The sequence below is a fragment of the Poecile atricapillus genome, chromosome W, assembly GCF_030490865.1.
Source record: "Poecile atricapillus isolate bPoeAtr1 chromosome W, bPoeAtr1.hap1, whole genome shotgun sequence".
Lineage (NCBI taxonomy): Eukaryota > Metazoa > Chordata > Aves > Passeriformes > Paridae > Poecile > Poecile atricapillus.
In genome coordinates, this window is record NC_081288.1 from 44,373,842 (window position 1) to 44,391,724 (window position 17,883).

A 17,883-nucleotide genomic window follows, 5' to 3' on the forward strand; every position below is an offset into this window, starting at 1 on the left:
ATTTCAGAGAAAATACTGCTTTGGGACTATTTATATTCAGAGAATCAAATGGAAAAGAGGCCTAATAAATATTTACAGTTCAGTTACATTTAAAATAATTTGTTTGCCTCTAAAATAAAAGGTATCTTTAGCATCTAGGGAGTCTGCTACTTCTGTAGGAAATATGAGATAAAACATTGCCTACAAGGGTTTTTTTTTTTCTCTTTTGATGTCCTTTCTGGCTTAAATCTGAAACCAGTAGCTGATCTGAAAAGCATTTCTGCTGTTTCCTGTGGAAAATTCCTTTACCTTTGTTTGTCTATTTTAATTCTGTATGTAACAAATATGCCAGGTCTATGGCTATCATGTTCAAAGAGAATACATGCAAGACAGCAAGAGCGTGAAACAAAATTACAGATAATTTCAAACACAACATTACCTAAGATTTTTATTCTTGTGTTTAAAAAACAAAAAGTTGACCCCAAATTTCTTGCAAGGTTGGCATAAGCACTACACTCCAAAGTTTGCATCTGTCTTGCTAATTAGATCCCAAATAATTCCTCTTACTCTGTCCTCATGTTCTCATCCGTTGTTCTGTCTGAAAGTTATTTACATTGAGTCTATTTTCTTATTCGCAGTTAAAGCTGAGTTTTTGTTTCAAATATGTTGCACTGCTCTTCCTGCACAAAAGGAAGAAAATCCCTTAATCACTTTAGCATTAATATTTTATTTGGTAAATGCAGAGATACTGTTCACTATGAGGAAGTTACTGTAGAAGCAAAGGGAGGGTATGGATTTACAGCCTGCAGGCTGTTGCCTGTGCAGCAGGAGCTTCCCTCTTCCTCTAGTGCCTGTTGATTGCTTCAGTCACACAGGATATTCTTTTAGGCTTTATTTTCTGAGCCTTAATTTCTGCGTGGAAAGAAATCCATGGGATAATGAGTAGTTCAGGTCATGTGAGTATCTTTTTATGAAGTATCTTTATGTGAAGTCCTCCAATCTTAGACAAAACTGTGCTTCAGCTAATACTGATTGAGTAACTGAGAGAAGGGGAGCAAATGTGTTCCCTGTCCTGGAAGGTTTATTGCCATGCCTCCAAGAACAGCCTTGGCAGTAGGCCCCTGGCATGGAAACCTGAAAAGAGCAAGTTGGCTATCCAGTCACTCTGACTTCAGAGCAGCTCTGAACCTGGTCATCACTCCATAGGAGGGCAGTGGCGGGGCAGCATCCAGCTGCAGACTACAGGCAGGCTATATGGCAGAGACAGACTTCTGTGTCAGGCAACTTGTGAGAATATTGCAGGAGGCAGTCAATCCTTCAGTCAGAGAGCACTTCTTAAGATGTAATGTGTGAAAGCTTTGCACCAGTATTCCCTTGGTCCTTTGGCCTTCTGTAGCAGTTCAGTGGACCATGTTGCTTCCCTTCCACTGGTAAGCTTTTGAAAGCCTCCTTTTCTTCTGAATTTCTGTGTCTTTTTTTTTTAGCACTGTAGCAGGAGATCTCCACACAGTGCCTGGGAAAAGTCCTGCTTTCTCGTATCAGTGTATCTTGAAGGAAAAAAAATCCAGTATTTACTGGGAAATGCTCTGGTACATTCAGCAGTTGTGCAGTCAGTGGCAGCCAGAAGCAATTTTTCTTTCATCTTGTGAGGAGACTATTAATTTCAATCATGATAGTCTAAATTGCAACAGTAAATAGGATATTTTTTTTACTTATTCCCTTGGAAAAATGTGTTTCAAATGAATGGGGAATTGAGCATACTGCAGATGGGTGTATTTCTACTAGTTGCTGAAGTTATACTTTCAAGATGTCATGAGGTCAATGTGGTATTTGTAGCATCTTCATGTGTGCAGCCAAACAGCCCCTCAAAAGTTCACCAGAAATGGTGCACCACTGCCACCAGTGCAGGTGTCACTGCTAGTAGAGGCTGTGTAGCCACCAGTGACAGTGACCATGGGTGCTCTTTGTGTTTACCACCATTCAAGCAAAGATTCATGAACCCACATAGTCATGGGCTCAAAGGGGATATATTCATATTTTGTTGCTCAGGTGAGGATAAAAGTGACACTCACTCATCTGCTGAAGGATGCCTGCAGAACCTGAGCCTGAAGAGGAAATGCACTTAGATCTCCTAAATGTCCAGTCAGCACTTCGATTACAAGTCAGTCAAGATGTAATTCTCTTACAGTTTTTGGCTCCCTGTAGCGCCCAGAATAGGATTACTTCAGCCATCTGACACAGTGGATGATGCTGTGGTAAAAGAGACCTGTGGTTCCATGAAAGGGGTCCTAGCCTTTCACAAGATGAGAGACCAATCAAGAGATTGATTTGGCTTTTAGTCTTCTCGTTCCTTTTACCACCACATCCTTTAATTTTAATCTCTCTTTGGTTTAAATGTGTCCCTATGATAATGGCTGAGTCATTTGCAGACCTTATGGGTGTGTTGCGCTGTGCATGCTGTTGTGATCAGTAGTCCCATATAGTAGAATATTCTTTTGGAGAAAAGGGCACAATATGATAAAAGTATAAACTTGTAAGATATAGTTGGTGTAGGGGAAAGCAGCAAATCTGAGAATAGCACAGGTTGCAGTGAAAGCACTAGTGTCAGTGACTTTCCAGTGCAGTGCCTACTGAAGGAGCTGAAAAAGGCAGTACAGACCTTACTGAGGTACAGATAAGATACATGCAGTGTTTCCTGGCACCTAATTAACTGCCATGCTAGTGTGTAAGTCTGGTTTTATCATAATTTCATGTTTGCTTTTCTAATCACCAGGAAACACAGCAGGAAGTAAATGCCCTTTTTAAACAATCGTGACTAATATTTCTTTGACTGAACTCCATTTTAAACAACTGATTTTGAATGCAATGCATCCAGCCACAAAACACACCATAAAATGGCCAAGTACCAAAAACACACAAGGCATACTATGCCAGATTTATGCCCGAAAGCTCTAACAGCTTCTGAAAGAGAAAATATGAAAAATGTTCCAGTTCCATAACACAGAATAACAGTGTTGTCTGAAAATACCTCGTAAGGATATAGGAAGTATTTGATAGCCACGCTGTTTGTTAAATGTCAGGATCTCTTGAATGGTGTTTCTGATCTGAGGTTCTTGCAAATCAAGACTAAACAAATTTGAAAATAGAAAATACATTGTGTCATCACAGGTAAAATTCTGGTAGTCAGTTTGCTTACCTTTTTTTATTTGTTTGTTTGTTTGATCACTTGAGGGGATTTCATGCTTGTATATCTATTTGAAAGATCTGCAGATTTTTAAACTGTTGCTTTTTATTTATTTTCTGGTTCTGCTGCTCAGCATGGTTTTGTTGAGGTGGAGAGAAGAGTCAAGCCTTGTACATGGAGAACAGTTCTTAACAAACCCAACTGGAAGTTACAGCTGAATTCTACAGTAGAACATTCTTCTTTCTGTAGAATTACCAGTGAAGCATCAAAAATAACTGTTTAAAAAAATGGTAAAAAATACGGAAAATTTAAATATAAAGCAAAGCACAATGAAAATCCTCATTTCTTCACATAAGAATTCGGATCACAGACACCAGACGCTTCCAAATTGCTCTTTTCCCTCTGTTTCACTGACGCCAAAAATATTAGAATCAAGTTAAGATCACTGGATTGTAAATCAAGCGTTGAGGCTTGGCTGTGGAAGAGAAGTCTTATTTGAACATTAGCAGTCCACTGGTAACTGTGCCAGCTTTATTAATCTTATTTCAGTTATGACCTCAGACTTTCCATCTGAGTAAATCTTTATGCAATGCAGTCTCTCCTGATTGCTTTACCTTTTCAATAAAGGAAATTCTTGTTTTTAAGTGAAAAAATACTAAAAGCCTGTAATGTTTTTCTTCTGGACCTCTTATTCAGACTAGTAGTCTCACAGTCTGAAGGTTAGATAACTTCATTTTGATATCAGGTATGATGGTTTTTTTTTCTTTATGTATGACCTTGTTTTGTAGGTAGGTGACAGTATTTAGCTGAGAGTAGTTTGTAATGTTTTAATCAAGATAGGCTGTGCATTTTTAAAAGTGGTCTGAATTGCGCTTACAATAAGGACTGACTTCATTGTTTACGATATCATAGGCTAGAAAAAATTTTAAAAATACCAAAACCAATCCAGCTCTTTGTTATCATACAAAGAACAAATATCATTCATATGCTGTGATACATCAAATCATTAGGAATTCTCCATCTTTTTTGCAACTGGAATGAAAATAAATAAAATAAAAAGCTTACATGCACTTTTAAATGAAGAAGTTCCAGAGTTCTGGAAGTATGAAAAGCTTCATGTGGACAGAATACTGCTGAACTTCTCAAAAGTTACTAGTGCTTCTCAACCATTTCTGTAATGAGGAGAAGGGATCCAATTAGAGGGCCCTTGACAACAATATTTGGGTGGAGAAGGGGACCTTGGTTGACTGTAGACTGAAGGAAAAAACATGTTGTTCCCTTAACTGTACACAGAGAGAATTTGATGGAGTTCCTGTTCCAGGAAGAGATCATGATGTGAAGATCACTTGCGCACTTGAAAGCCACCTCTTGAAAGCAGAATCCAGTCTTGTTGGCTACACACAACCTTCCTCAGTCCTGTTCCAAACAAACTTGAGGTGTTTTCTGGAAGGATGTCTGGTGATGGGAACAGGGACGAGCTGATAGGAAGTTAGCATGGTGATGTGCTGAGCCTGATAGAGCTGCTATTAAATTGAGTGGGAGCAGGCTCAACTCTTAAATGCAGGAAATATTTTATTGTGAACTATCTGCATGACAGATGCCAGACAGATCAATAAGGGCTTCCAGTGCTTCCTGCTGCTTACCTTTGATGAGCACTAGATTTATGACATACACACAAACTAAACCCCAGCTCATTTCATCTCCCTTGATGGCAGCTGCTGCTGAAGATAAGACAGACTTTATTGCCTTAACTGGCTGGATAAGGAAAAAAAGTTATCTGCGAAAAGGTTAAGAAATGCAACTTTTTTTCCAGTTCCCTACCAGTTTGACTGTGTCTTTCATAAGAACTTGCTTACAGTGTAGTTTTTCAGAGGAAGAGAGAAAGGTTTGTTTATTTGAGTACTAAAGAAAAAGGATTGAGATTTATTTCAGAAGGAAGAAATAGAGTATGTTTAGGATTAACCTATCATGTCAAGTGATCTGTGTATAAATTCAATCCAAAAATTTACACAGTGGATGAAGAGCCTGGCAATGCTCTCAACTGTGGCCAGCTTTGGAGAACATGAGCCAGAGGCACAACTCTGGCAAAGAGGCCTCCCAGGATCTGCAGAGCAATGCACCAGAAAGGACATGAGGAGCGTTTGAACATTAAAACCATCAAAGACCTTAGTTGCAGTTGTGACGCAAAACTGTTGCTGCTTTTCTAAAAGTCTGTTTTGCATGAAGGATGTAGTTTTTCAAAAACAAGAAAATAAATTGCTCTGTAGCTTGTGTTCATTTGCAGTGTTGTGTGATGGGGTGCATTTTTCTCGAGGTGGTGACAATTAAAGTGTGGTAGCAATGTTAGGTTTTCTGTGTTGTTGGCATAGTTGAACAGGGAGTCAAAAAGCAGGAGCTTCACTGCACACTCACCCCTCCAAGTATGTCCATGGCTTTGTATTTGATCATTCCTCTCACTCTTGCTGACTTACAAAAGGGCATGTGTTCAGTTTTACAAAGCTCTGCAAACTCCTTCAGAGTTAATGTATGAAGTGTAATTTAGAGATCCCAAATCTTGAGGAGCTGGGAGAAGAAATGAAGGATTTTGAGGGCAAGAGGACTGCTCCCTATAAGGCTTCTGCTGGATATCAGGCAGGGGGAGAAATGGTGTATGTGCATTGTTTGTTGAAATGGAACACATCATCTTCCTTATTTAAAAAGAAAGGTTAGAGGAGTGGGTGGAATTTGTGTGGGAAGGGACCAAGAAGGGATGGTAATACTACCTCATTAAAAATAGATGATGTCTTGTTTTATGTGGTATCTGTGGTTTGATTTCTGCCTGCAGGCTTACATGCAGCCCCACTTGCTGGGAAATGAATTTACACATTTAGAGTTTCCACGGAGGGTGCAGCGCAAGGAAGTTGGAAAGAGAATGCTGTACCGTGACTTCAACATGACTGGCTGGTAAGAATGTGTCCTTCTCAGCAGGTCAGCCTTCTTCCCTAGCCAGTGCCTGCTAAAAGAAAAGGCACTTCCTTCTTCCAGGTGTATCTTTCTTCTAGAAGATAATGTTTTAAATAAGTTGACCTCCCTCCAGAGAGTTCATTTTAATATGTGAGTACTCAAAGCAGAGCAAGCATATAAAGGCAAAGATGTGCCAGGGGATCTTTCTGAAAGCTAAACAATTTTTCTGTCTTGGAAGTAGCTTTTTATAAATTCTGGATCAGAGGGTGAGACATTTGTCTTTTAAACCAAGATGTTGGGCCATCATGCTTTCACATGCTGAGGAAAGCTTGCAGAAGTGAAGAGCTGCCTTCCCTACTCTACTGCAGCTGGCCTTTAGTTAGGATATCCCTTGAGGAACTGTTTTACACATGGGCCTATCTGAACACAACCAGCCTAAAATGAAAAGGCTTGAATGAACAGCATGGAATTACAGAAGTGAAGACAAAAAGAATGATGTGGATTTTTTTTTGTTTCTGGCTAAATGTCTTCATTGTTTTTTGTTGGTTCAATAGGCTCCTTGGAGAAATCCTAATCTTTGCTGTTTTGAGTTCTGTGCATGACCTATAAAGGCAAAAATCCAATATATGCAAATGGTCTTCATTTCCATGACATTTATGTTTTAGTGTCTGTATTAAACATCTTTTCAGGAAGAAAAAGAAGAGAGGGGTTAAAAAGAAAGCCTATTTTAGGTTTGGAAGACTGGATGCTCACATACAACTACAGCTCTACATAACTTTTGCTTTGTTCTATGCTTTATGGTCCATAAATATAATGATGTTTTAATGGCAGAATAATGATCTAAGTTTAAAATAATCTGAAGTGTTTGTGCAGAACATGTAAATCTGAGAATAACCGTCATTGTCTGTCATCTTGAACAGCTGCTAGTAGAATATGCAGTTTCACCCTGAGAATGATGACTTCACATTTTAAAAAGGCTACAGGCATGAGCAAAAGAATAGGAACAGAATGAGAACATTGGATCAACTGAGGACTTAGACAGCAAAACATTTGGAAGATCATGAGACACTCTCCCAATTTCTGCAGAAGGAGGGGTTTTTTGTTAAACTCCCAGATGTCTCTGGAGGCACCAGTAAAGAATGGTTTCATGTAGACTTCCAAAAGCACTTTTTCAAGATGTGAAAAATCATCATGCCTGTTGGGAGGAAAAACATGTGGGGGAGAGCTACAGAAGTATCATAGGCCAGGAACTTCCTGAGAGGAGGGCAAGAACAGATTTCTGTCATCATGGCTGGAAGGCAGAGAGGGTTTCTTCAGGTTCATGGGAGTTGTTTTGCATTTCCCTGGTTGGTTAGTGGCCTGGAAAGGAAATGAGATTGGAATGGTTGAAGTTGCAGCATTGGCAGGTGACACCACAGCTCTTTTCCTATTAAACAAGAATGACCATGAGGTACTGCAAAGAATTAAGTGATTAACACAAATGGGGTCACTGAGATCAAATTTGGTATTAATAAATGAACAAAGTAAAGCATGAAGAGGAAAAAATTTCTATTTATGCACATTAGAGGTTCCAAATGAAATGTAAAAAAACTCAGTGGAAGTTTTGCTTACTACAGTATTTTTTTCCAGTCCAAATCACCAACAGAATGATGAGATTTGTACGGCAATGGATAGTTTAAAAGTTAAGTGAAGAGATAATTCTGTATATTAGTTTCTACCTCACTTGTGAATGTGTGCATAGCACTTTACCTTATCCAAAACGGTTATTACATAGTTAATACTGTTTGGCATTAGAAAAAGGAACAAAAGCTCTAAATGTAGAATAATGAGTAAGGTAGAAGTCAAACTGGCAGATTTGATTCAATGTGTTGCTTTTCAGTACTGATTTGTGAACTCTCTTAGCTCTAGGGTATAGCAGGGAGGAGAAAACAGTTATTTTCCAGTTGATCTTTCTGAATTTCCTGAAGTCTAGGACACACGTTGATCCAGTTAGAGATTCTAATACGGTCAATGCAAAAATTGTCACCAGTTCAGTACAAATATGCTTAGCCGTAAGCAGTTATTCTGCATAAATGCTTGAACTGTGACTTGAAAATTCAAGTCTGAATTCATCACAGTATTGTCCTGGAAAAAGGTGGCCTGTGCCAAGCAGAAGCACGTGGAGACTGGGATGAGGCTACCTCTCCCTGTTGTTCTGGATGGAAGTGAAAAATGGGGCCTACATTTTTGTCCTAATAAAAGAATTGGAATCTTTCAGCTGCTCCATATTGCACAAGTAGTGCATCAGTTACCTCTTTATTTTTTTGCCTCGGGACACTAAAATGATGAGGAAATTGCTCTATTCATACATTTGTGTAAAACAGAGTCCTTCTAAATAACGATCTATTTCTTTCTGCAAGGTCTTGCCCAAGGTGTTCGTTATCCATTGAATTGTGTGCAGCGATCCCCTAGGTAGAGGAGAAGCAATCCGTTTCTGTTTATCTAAAAGTCTGGGTCAATTTTAATGGTTGTGATTGTGGACAAGACATTAGATTTCCAGTTTGCTGGGCCCTCAGAGGTGACACTGAGGTGGCAGAGGTTTCTTAGCGGCTGTTTTCCACTTCAACGGTTTTGCTTCTATTTTCTTCCCTTTCTTATTCCTGGATTCAACTGATGCATCAGGACACTGTGGCTGAGGACATGTCTGTTTTGCATTTGTTTCTAAGGATACTATCTATCATGGAGAATAAATTAGCATATATATTCCTTTTCTAGAAAATGTCAGATGGCGCTTTGGCCAGCCAGAGCTTGATACACTAAAATGCTGCTGAACTTCTATCACATACAATGCAGATGATCAATTGTCTGAATTGTTTTTTGGTCACTAACTTCACTGTTTGTTGAGAGTTAAACATACATGTAAAGAGGTGCAGGTGATACTAGGAAGAAACAGCTACTCTTAGACTTAATTACTTAATCCTTTAGTGAGAGAATGTAGAACACTGTCTGCTTTGATGTTTCCTCAGGAAAATAAACTGGTTTATTTTACAGTTCAGTATACTTTTTGTGTTTTCTATTAGAAGCTGTATATGACTTTTTTTTCTTCGTTTTTATCCTTCTTCTTTGCTCCGGAGCTTTTCAGATTCTCAACAATGCCTTGGCTTGCGCAGCTTGTTTGGATTACAAAAGATTATTGTCTTTGGGTCTGTTATAATGTATTTGGCCCTTTATTTTTTCTTTCTGCTTTTTCTTTTTCTTTTTCTTTTTTTCATGTGAAGTTTCCACACTGGCTTTGTCTCCACAGCCCACAGTGGTAGTACAGCTGCCAAGTTTCCCCACAGCATTAGGACAACCACTGATCCAGCAATGTGTACCGCATCACTAGTCCAGGCTGCCTGTAACTGCTTTGAGACCATCCTTCCCCTTCTCGCTCCAGCTTGCTCCCTTTCTCCTTTTTTTTCAGTGGCAATTGCAGTGAGAAATCATTCTCTATTAAATATATGTAAACTAAATCCCACACTGCTGGGAGCTGACCATGAACTGCCCTTCCTGCACCCTTGCCCCATGTGCGTTGTGATTAAACAACGATTGCAAAAGGTGTAGCGTAGCTGGCAAGGCATCTTAAGAGCAGTGTGTCCTGCTGAACAAGCTTTTGAGCTGTCTCGAGCCAGAATTTGCTGGCAGATATCTGTGTTACTGACAGTCTTTCACAGCTGGGTCTCTGGGCTGGAGTTTTCAAGCCCATGCCTTGCAGAGGGTAGACCTGTATTGGAGAGATGTGTCCTGGTGGTTTTGACAAGTCCTGGCAACAGAAGCATCAGGACAGACTCAGAGGCCATGTAAGCAGAGTGGTCAGTGCTAAAAAAGGGGAATGAGTAAACTGAAGTGGAAATATGAGGGGGAAAACAGCAGGCCTGGCGATAGCTGCTCCTTTAAAGGACTGCACATAATTAGTGTTCCTTGTCTCTGGCTTTTATTTAAAGTTAAGACATGGTTAGACTTCCTTCATGTGTACATCCAGTGTGAACAATTTTGAAGTACTTTGCTTTGGCTATATCCTAGAACCTTCCCAGACTTGGATTCCTGACTGCCTGTATCCTTCACTATGGGTCCTTCCAGAGTTCCCCTCTCAACCTTCTGTGGGGCTGGAGGAGCTGTACAGCGCTGTGCTTAACCGAAGGCATCCAGAAGGCACTACCAGTTGGCATCAACTTCGGTGGTTTCAAAATTAATTCTTTGCTTCTCCTTGGAACAAAAACAGTGGCTTTTAAATTGCTTGCATTGGAGTTCTTTAAAGGCTTGTTTCCAGATCACAACTTCAACTTTTTGACTTTGTATTAGCATGGCAAAAGAGACCTAGATAATAAGTACAAATTTTGACCTATTTGTTAGTTGCTTTCCTTGCCCTCCAAGAGAGGCAAAGCTGAGCTGCACCCCATCAGAACTGGTTCGAGGTCATGTAGTGCCCACCACATACCACGGGCAGAAGCCCAAGGCGGCAGCGTGTGGGGAAACTGGGCACTGTCTCTGAGTGCGCCAACTTCGCAGCAGCAGTGGAGCCCTTGCCAGCACCGTGTCCATGTGTCTGGTGAGGGGGTGCTGTGGCACATGGGGTCAGCCCCCGAGGGTCAGCCCGTGCTGGGGAATCGCCCACCCGCGTGATTTATTCCAAAGCAGGGAGGCTGATGCCCTGAGGCGAGCACTAAGCAAAACCCATTTTATTCTAGAGTCAATATTGTCCACTGCCTGGAAAGCTGCCAGCCTGCTCTGCACTCGCCCTTTTCTTTCCAACAGGGAATGTCTTTCAGCCTCTAAGCATCTGATTAAAAAAGCAACTTCACTTTTCAAGCCATTTTATTTTGTTTGGGATGGATGCCTTTTGCTTTCATTGTGCAGCCTGCCTTGCCGTCTGCGGTTCAGACTCCAGCTCACAAAAACCAGGCTCTCATTAATCACTTATTGGGGATCCAGAATACCCCAGTGAGAGCCAATGTACATGTTTTGCTTGGTAATGTCTGAGCTGATTTGAACAAATATTGCCAATGTGGCTGCTATCTTACTCTTTATTGCTGCGCTCAATGTCCTTTGACGGCACATTCAGGTAGCCTGCCCAAGGAGTGCCTGAGCAGACTGAGAAATGCCACAGAAATGCTTTATGGAGCTGGCACCTGTGCTGCACCCTCCTGCAATATAAATTGATTTATTGAATCAAGCACAGAAGCCCTGCTACAGAAACCTCAGGCTATAGTCTCTAGAGAACCACCTAATAAAACAGCCCCAACTGACACTCCTCATTAGCTTTTCCACTGATCCCAAGGCAGTATTTAAAGTGACAGTGTCCCTCTTTTTGGCCTGAATTTATCTGCTGGCTAATGCCTGTGGGTCTAATTAGCTTAGTATTATTAGTCTTATTCAGATAAGCTGCATTTCCTAACAGCTTGATTCCAACTTGTAAGAAGTAATTGGAAGTCCGCAAACCCTGTGCTCTAACCTGCTTGATTGCACCTTTTAACCAAAATCATGTAATCTACAAAAAGTCATCTTTTCCCCCGTTTTGTTTTGTTTTGTTTTTTTTTAATTGAGCTTTTTTGCCTAGTGAAACATTCTGTGTTTATTCTGCTGAAATCCTGGCTGTATTGTTGTGTTTGAGACCTCAGCCGTATCCTTTGTACAATCGCCAGGGAGAGATCAAATTTTAATTTCATAATTACTTCACAAGAAAGCAACCTTTTCCCCAGTCATGCCTGATACTAATTTCCTTCCAGCAACTTACATTTTCATAATTTAACGATTATGAGGCACCTTTGCAGCACTGGGCCATTCTGGAGGAGAGAGAGAGGATATCATTTTTGCAGCAGAAACCATCATCTGCAGTCACCTGCCTTGTTTTCTGTGTCTGTGCTTTTGTTTCTCGCTGCAAGGTGGCGGGGAGCGGGAGGGGATGTACCCTGTTGGTGCACACAGCTAGAGCAGCTTGCTGGGCTGTGCCTGGGTGTCTGGGGCACAGCTCTGCAATGATGAATGGCTGTTTGCAATGTGCATGTTATGCATCTTTTCAAGATTTGCAGCCCTCACTGCAGGAACAGCAGGAGGTGAGAGCTGACCTGCTGTGTACAGCATATCTCCTGACGATGATAAATGGCTCTTTCCCCAAGTGTGCACATGCCACAGGAGCTGAGCCAGAGTCTTTGGGGCAGGAGAAAGCAGAAACAGGAGAGCAATACTGCTGTAACGTAAGAGAAAGCTTAAGTCTGAAGTAAAGCTCTATGTAAATGGCCTCTCTGGGGCCAAATGAGTGATAAGAATGAGGTTGGTCTGAATCGTGTCCTGCAAGACCATCTCCTTCTGGAAGCAGTGCATCTTAGATCTGTCCCTGCATGGCTGTGCATCTCTACTTGGGCTTCACCTTGGCATAGGATCAGGTGCCACATATGCCAGGGCAAACAAAAGAATCCCCGTGTGCTTTTTCAGAAGGAAACTAAACTAGAATGAGATAATGTTCAATCTGAAAATCCAAGCAAAAACAGTCCTTCTTCCTGATAAGGTGAAGTCTCTTTCCACGCTCACGCTTTCTCTGGCTTCCCCCTCTGCACAAATTTTACATCGCCTCAGCTGGCTCCATAGAAGTTCTCTTTCTTTCCCTTGTTATCAAAGATTGATTTATGGCTCTGCTTCTGGCTGAAAGGAGGCCTCTTGCTCCTTGGAGGAGTTTCCAATACTGCTGTGGAATAGTGAGGTCTCTGCTTGCTGTGTCTCAGTGCCTCCTCCATCCTGCAGTAAAGAAGACTTTCCCAGAAGAATTTGCTTTGTGATTTCTCCTTAACCTCAATCTCTTTTGCTTCCAGAGGATCCCAGCTAGTAAATGTGGAGCAGGCGCTGTGCATTTAACATGTGGCCTTTTTCTCATCTGTCTCACGACAACTTTTTAACAAGAAATACAGCAAAATACAAATTTACAAATGTTTTTTCTGTCCATCACAGTGCACTCCAGTCTATCAGCCCATAGAGTGTTAACAGGCCACTTCCTTTACCCCTCTATCTCCAGAGTAAATTGCTGACAAGCCTTCCTGTTTGTCTTTTAAGAGTAGAAGAGATAGAATAACTTGTAAGAAGTGGTCAAGGCAGCAGGCCCACTGGGGACAAAAAAGAAAGACTTAACCTGCTGAGGCTGTTGCAGAAGATGAACCTGCTTGATGTGCAGCTTCAGTGTCTGCACCCAGGTTTTGTCACTTAGTAGTAACAAAGCTCAACAGGTCCCAAGCAGAGAATGAAAGCAGTTGGAATATTCTTGCTCTGTCCCTCACAGCCACTGCTTTTAAATATCTTCATTCATTTTTTTTTTCCTGATTTATCTTTTTGTGGGCAAGGACATCTCTAAATGCTTGAGATGCTTGACAATCCTCTCCCTGGTTTGTCTTCTACCACTTTGTTTTAATGCTCCAGTAGAGGTGAATGGACTAAAAACTCAGCTGCATTCCAGGAAGTGCCTAAAAAGATTCTGGTGCTCGTGTCTTTAAACTGGGCTTGTCAAAATGGATAGTTTGTTTTGTTTAGGAATTACTTTAATGGGAATATGTGGTGCTGGTGCTCTCTAAAGTCCAGACTCCGTCTTAGGACTATACACAGCAGTGAAGGCTCCCTGGAGGTCCAAGGCTCATGTATTAGTCCAATTGGACCAAGCCAGAGATGACAGATGTGTACAAGTCATGCTGACTTTATTTTTTTTAATTTGTAGATTGGTAGACAGAACTAGGATTGGCAGAATGAAACATTATACACTTTCAGGTTCATAAGAAGGTGTTTCTGACTTTTCTGTGAATAATGAGTGTTTTAAACTTGTATGTTTTCCTCTTTACTTGAAAGAAGCCCTATGAGAGTATCTTGGTTAAGGTAGATCTTCCCCTAAAAACTATTTTGTGCCCATGTGCATGTGCATCGGTCTTTGATTTGGCTTTGCCATCATCTTTTCTCTTAACAAACATTGCTATAGTTTGTGTGCCTTAATTGTCTTTGTTTATTGTAATTTTGTTTCATCAAACTGTGTGTCAGATGAGCAATAGGGGAAAAATACTGTGACACTGAACATTAGAACTAGCCTATCTAGAGGGTACTTAGTATCAGACAGTGCTGTCTGGATTTAGAGATCCTGACTCTGCAGAAGCACAAGTGTAAGGACATTTTTTAAGATAATGGCTGAGCTGAGACATAAATTGTATAATTTTCAGTGGCTCTGTGTCTAACCTGCACTACACATCTTTTCTTCTTGATATTAAGTATGTACTTACACTGGTTAGATGCCTGTAGTTGAAGAGACAGTACAGATGAATATTTGCTTTTGGACTGGTGGTTTAAGCTCTGTTACCCAAAGGGTGAGCTTGATTACTTGTGTGGGAGGGGAAAAAAAGGAAAGAGTTTCTATCAAGTTGTGTGTTGCTTAAAGATTAAAACATGATTTTCTGTTGGTATGACCAAAGAAAGTTGAGGTTGAGAAGGAGGTTATTTGGAGAGCTGGGGTAGTTTTGTTGTGAGCTGGGTTATTTTGGGTGAGGGGGAGAGTTGGGGCAGGTGGAGGGTGTATGGATGGCCCTAGGTTTGGGGGTTTTTAAGAGTGGTAGCAAAACACTGCTAGAAATACACGAAATCTATGAACCTGTCTCAGAGATGCCTTTAGCATTGTACTCAGTGTGGACTAGGACTTTTATGAAGCAGAAGTACATTCTCTTGGTTGATTGCCACAAGTAGGTTTATTCTATGATTCAAGCTAAAGCCCTTTGATGATGATTTTCTTTGCTCTTCCTTAGGTTTAATTCTCAGTTTACTATTAGGTGTCACAAGCAGAGATGTGAAACACAAACTTTCTAAAGCCAAGTGCCATGAAAAAGCAGAGCACAGAGTCTGGATTCCCCTGTCGTGCACAGAACTGAACCTTCCAGGTCAGGGTAGGTTGTGTTTTCAACACCATCTGTTGTGCCTGGGGATGCCAATGCAATACTTTTCATGACCAGTAATCTTACACAGTTTGCCATGAAAGAAAATGAAATGTGGATTTTGGTTTTGGTCATCAACTTCTACTCTTACATGAATTTGTATGTGCTTTCAGAAAGCAAATTTTAAGAACGACTTATATGGCAGCATAACACATGTAAGATGTTATCTAGGATTTTGGCACTGAAATTTGCATACGGGAGCTGACTGGTTTTTGAAGCTCTGACCCAAAAATATGCAGGTAACTTTGATAGTCTTTTATTTAAAAAGTGCTAAAACACTGCTAATGACCCCAGCATTCTAAGAAACTTCTGTAGATTGTGTTGTGCATTTAGTAGCTCCTGTTTGTTTTTTCACCATGCATTTAGAGCAGATTTCAGTTAGCATATGAGTAACATCATGTCAGTCCTAGTTCTTTTGTTCTGACATCTCTTTTGGCTCCTGGTGCGATTTGGCCCGGTTTTTCAAAATGTTGTTCCTGAGTCCAAATGTAACTTTGTGGGTGGTACATATGTCAAGACCTAGTTCAGTATTTTTGGACAGCAGTAGCATTTCATAATTCTTTTGAAATGAAAAGAAGAAATAAAGTTAACTGACAAAAATGCAGCTAGATCTAGATGGGCACGAGCTTGCCTGTTCTACTCCCCACTGCTCCCCCTGTTTTTCCATTTGGAAAAATAGAGGCTTACGTGGCAGAAACACTTAACAAGCTTTAGGCTCATTCAGAGCTGGAAGCAGTAGCATTGCCTTGTCTTTAAAACCTTCCTTGTTATCCCCTGGCGGCCACCAAAACCTCCTGGGATGTGGACAAGCAGGACAGGGAGAGGGGAGGGTTGCAACACTGTGTTGTTAAAGCAGTGAGATGGGCTGAATTATGCAGGGGGCTGAATAAGGCCATGCTGGCACTGAAAGATCCAAGCCACCCCCTCAGGTTCTCTGTATGTCTATGTTTGATATATCTACTGCCATATTATGTCTTTATATACAGTGCATGACAGTATAAATGCAACTTTATTACATAAAATTAAGATAAATAGTCCAGAAGGTTGTAGCCTGTGTGAAATAAACCCACATACAAAATACAGGAGGTTTTGCAGGGCATATATTAAAATGAACTTCATATCTTCTTTCCATCTCCCCAGTGCAGTTACTGAGTTGTTAGCTGAAAAACTGTGCTTCATGCTTCTCTTGCAGCAAGCCACATACTAGTATATTGTTAATTCTGTTTCTCTAGTAATGCAGGATATAGGTACTTTTCCAGAGTGTCTCAGGTTGCTTTTCAGTGTATCTGTGCTACAGAGACTGCTGTGGTTGCAGTTCTGAGCATTGATTTTTAAGTGATGATAATTTTTCAGGCAATAGCAACATCAGCAGCTCATTTGAGATGAGTTTGACACCCAACTTCCAAGCCCAAGAGGTGACAGGCTATGAGGACTATGACATAGCTCTGTGGGCCTCCTTCACTTAGTTGCACAGCTTCAGGAGGTCACAGGCTAGCCAGCTGCTCTCCCTAATCTGCTGATGGAGCAAGTTAGCTGCAGCCCTTGAAACATGGCCTCCCCCAATGTCCTTACACCAGGGTGTCATAGTTGAAGGCCTGAGGGACAGTGGTTTTTGTAATGATTCCATAAAAGAAGCTGGACTCAGCAGTGGGGAGCGTTCTTTTGAAGGACACTGGCCTATATGATTCTTTATTCCCTTCTTCCTAAAGCACACTCAGTGTGAGGTGTTGTGCAGGAGAATATAAGGAGAAAGAGGAGAGAAGGAAAAAAGCTTGGTCCCTGTTTTTGTCGACTTACAGGGCAGTGTAAAGTGAAGGCTTTATCTTAAATATTTGTAATTACCTTTCAGATAATGTAGTCTGTGTATAAAGGGCTTGTTTTTTCTTTTAAGAAGGGCTTTGCAAGTAGTTTAGTCATATCATCTTAGTTTTGTTTGCTATTTTAACAAATATATACAACATGAACATTCAGTAGGAATGGTTGGCTTCTCAGGCTTGTGGCTTGATTAGTCATTTGACTGATGCCCACAATGGACTCAGCTGACACCCATTTTCTTGGTGGCAGAGAACAATTGGTTCTATGCTAGGCATAGTTCAGACTCCTCAAGGATGTTTTCCCAAGGCTTCCAGTATTGTAGGTCCAGTTGAAAGCTTTGAAGCATATTCATGAGTGGTCAGAAATAGTATATTTTTTTCTCTACATTCAAACCAGGATATCCAAGTTAGTGAGTGAGGCAGAGATATTTGTTGGAAATAAAGAAAGGAACAAGAGCAAAAGCTATGACTGACTCCTCCTTACCAACTAAATGCTATTCCAGGATTTAAACATCAGGGAAGTATTATCATGTTGGCTACTTGTAGTAATTTCTGCCTCTTTGTTTGGTTTAAGACCTAATTTATTCACCCTCCCCAGTGCAGAATGCCATTTGAATGCCTTCACTGTATTGTGTCTTACAGAGATGGCCAAATATTATGGCTATATATCCTAAGATATTCTTGACTACATGAAGGACCCACTGTATTTTGCAAACTTCACCTATTTTCATTTTGGGATTTTATACATAGTAATGCTTTGTAGTATGTGAGGACAGCCCTCCACTACTGTTTCTTCTGTGCATTTTGGTTCCTTGTCTTTTTTTTTTTTTGGTCCTTCCTCACCTCCAAAACCCTAATATGATCCCTTCCTGTGATTACTGGGAAATGTAACGGTGGGGCTTAAATGTCTAGCAACTCTCAGTAAGTCTGAGGCTTGCCTGGGTGATGCAGCATGTACAGCACCATTTATTGATCCCAGGCCTGTGCCATATTTTGG

General features: G+C 40.8%; 1 protein-coding gene across 1 annotated transcript in view; it reads left to right on the forward strand.

The window, feature by feature from the left end:
• LOC131591378 (protein phosphatase 1H) overlaps positions 1-17,883 on the forward strand; it is a 123,528-nt gene that overhangs the window by 87,833 nt on the left and 17,812 nt on the right. The window contains exon 6 of the mRNA XM_058861992.1: positions 5,988-6,106. Coding sequence (XP_058717975.1) covers positions 5,988-6,106 — 119 coding nt within the window. The remainder of the gene's footprint in view (positions 1-5,987; positions 6,107-17,883) is intronic.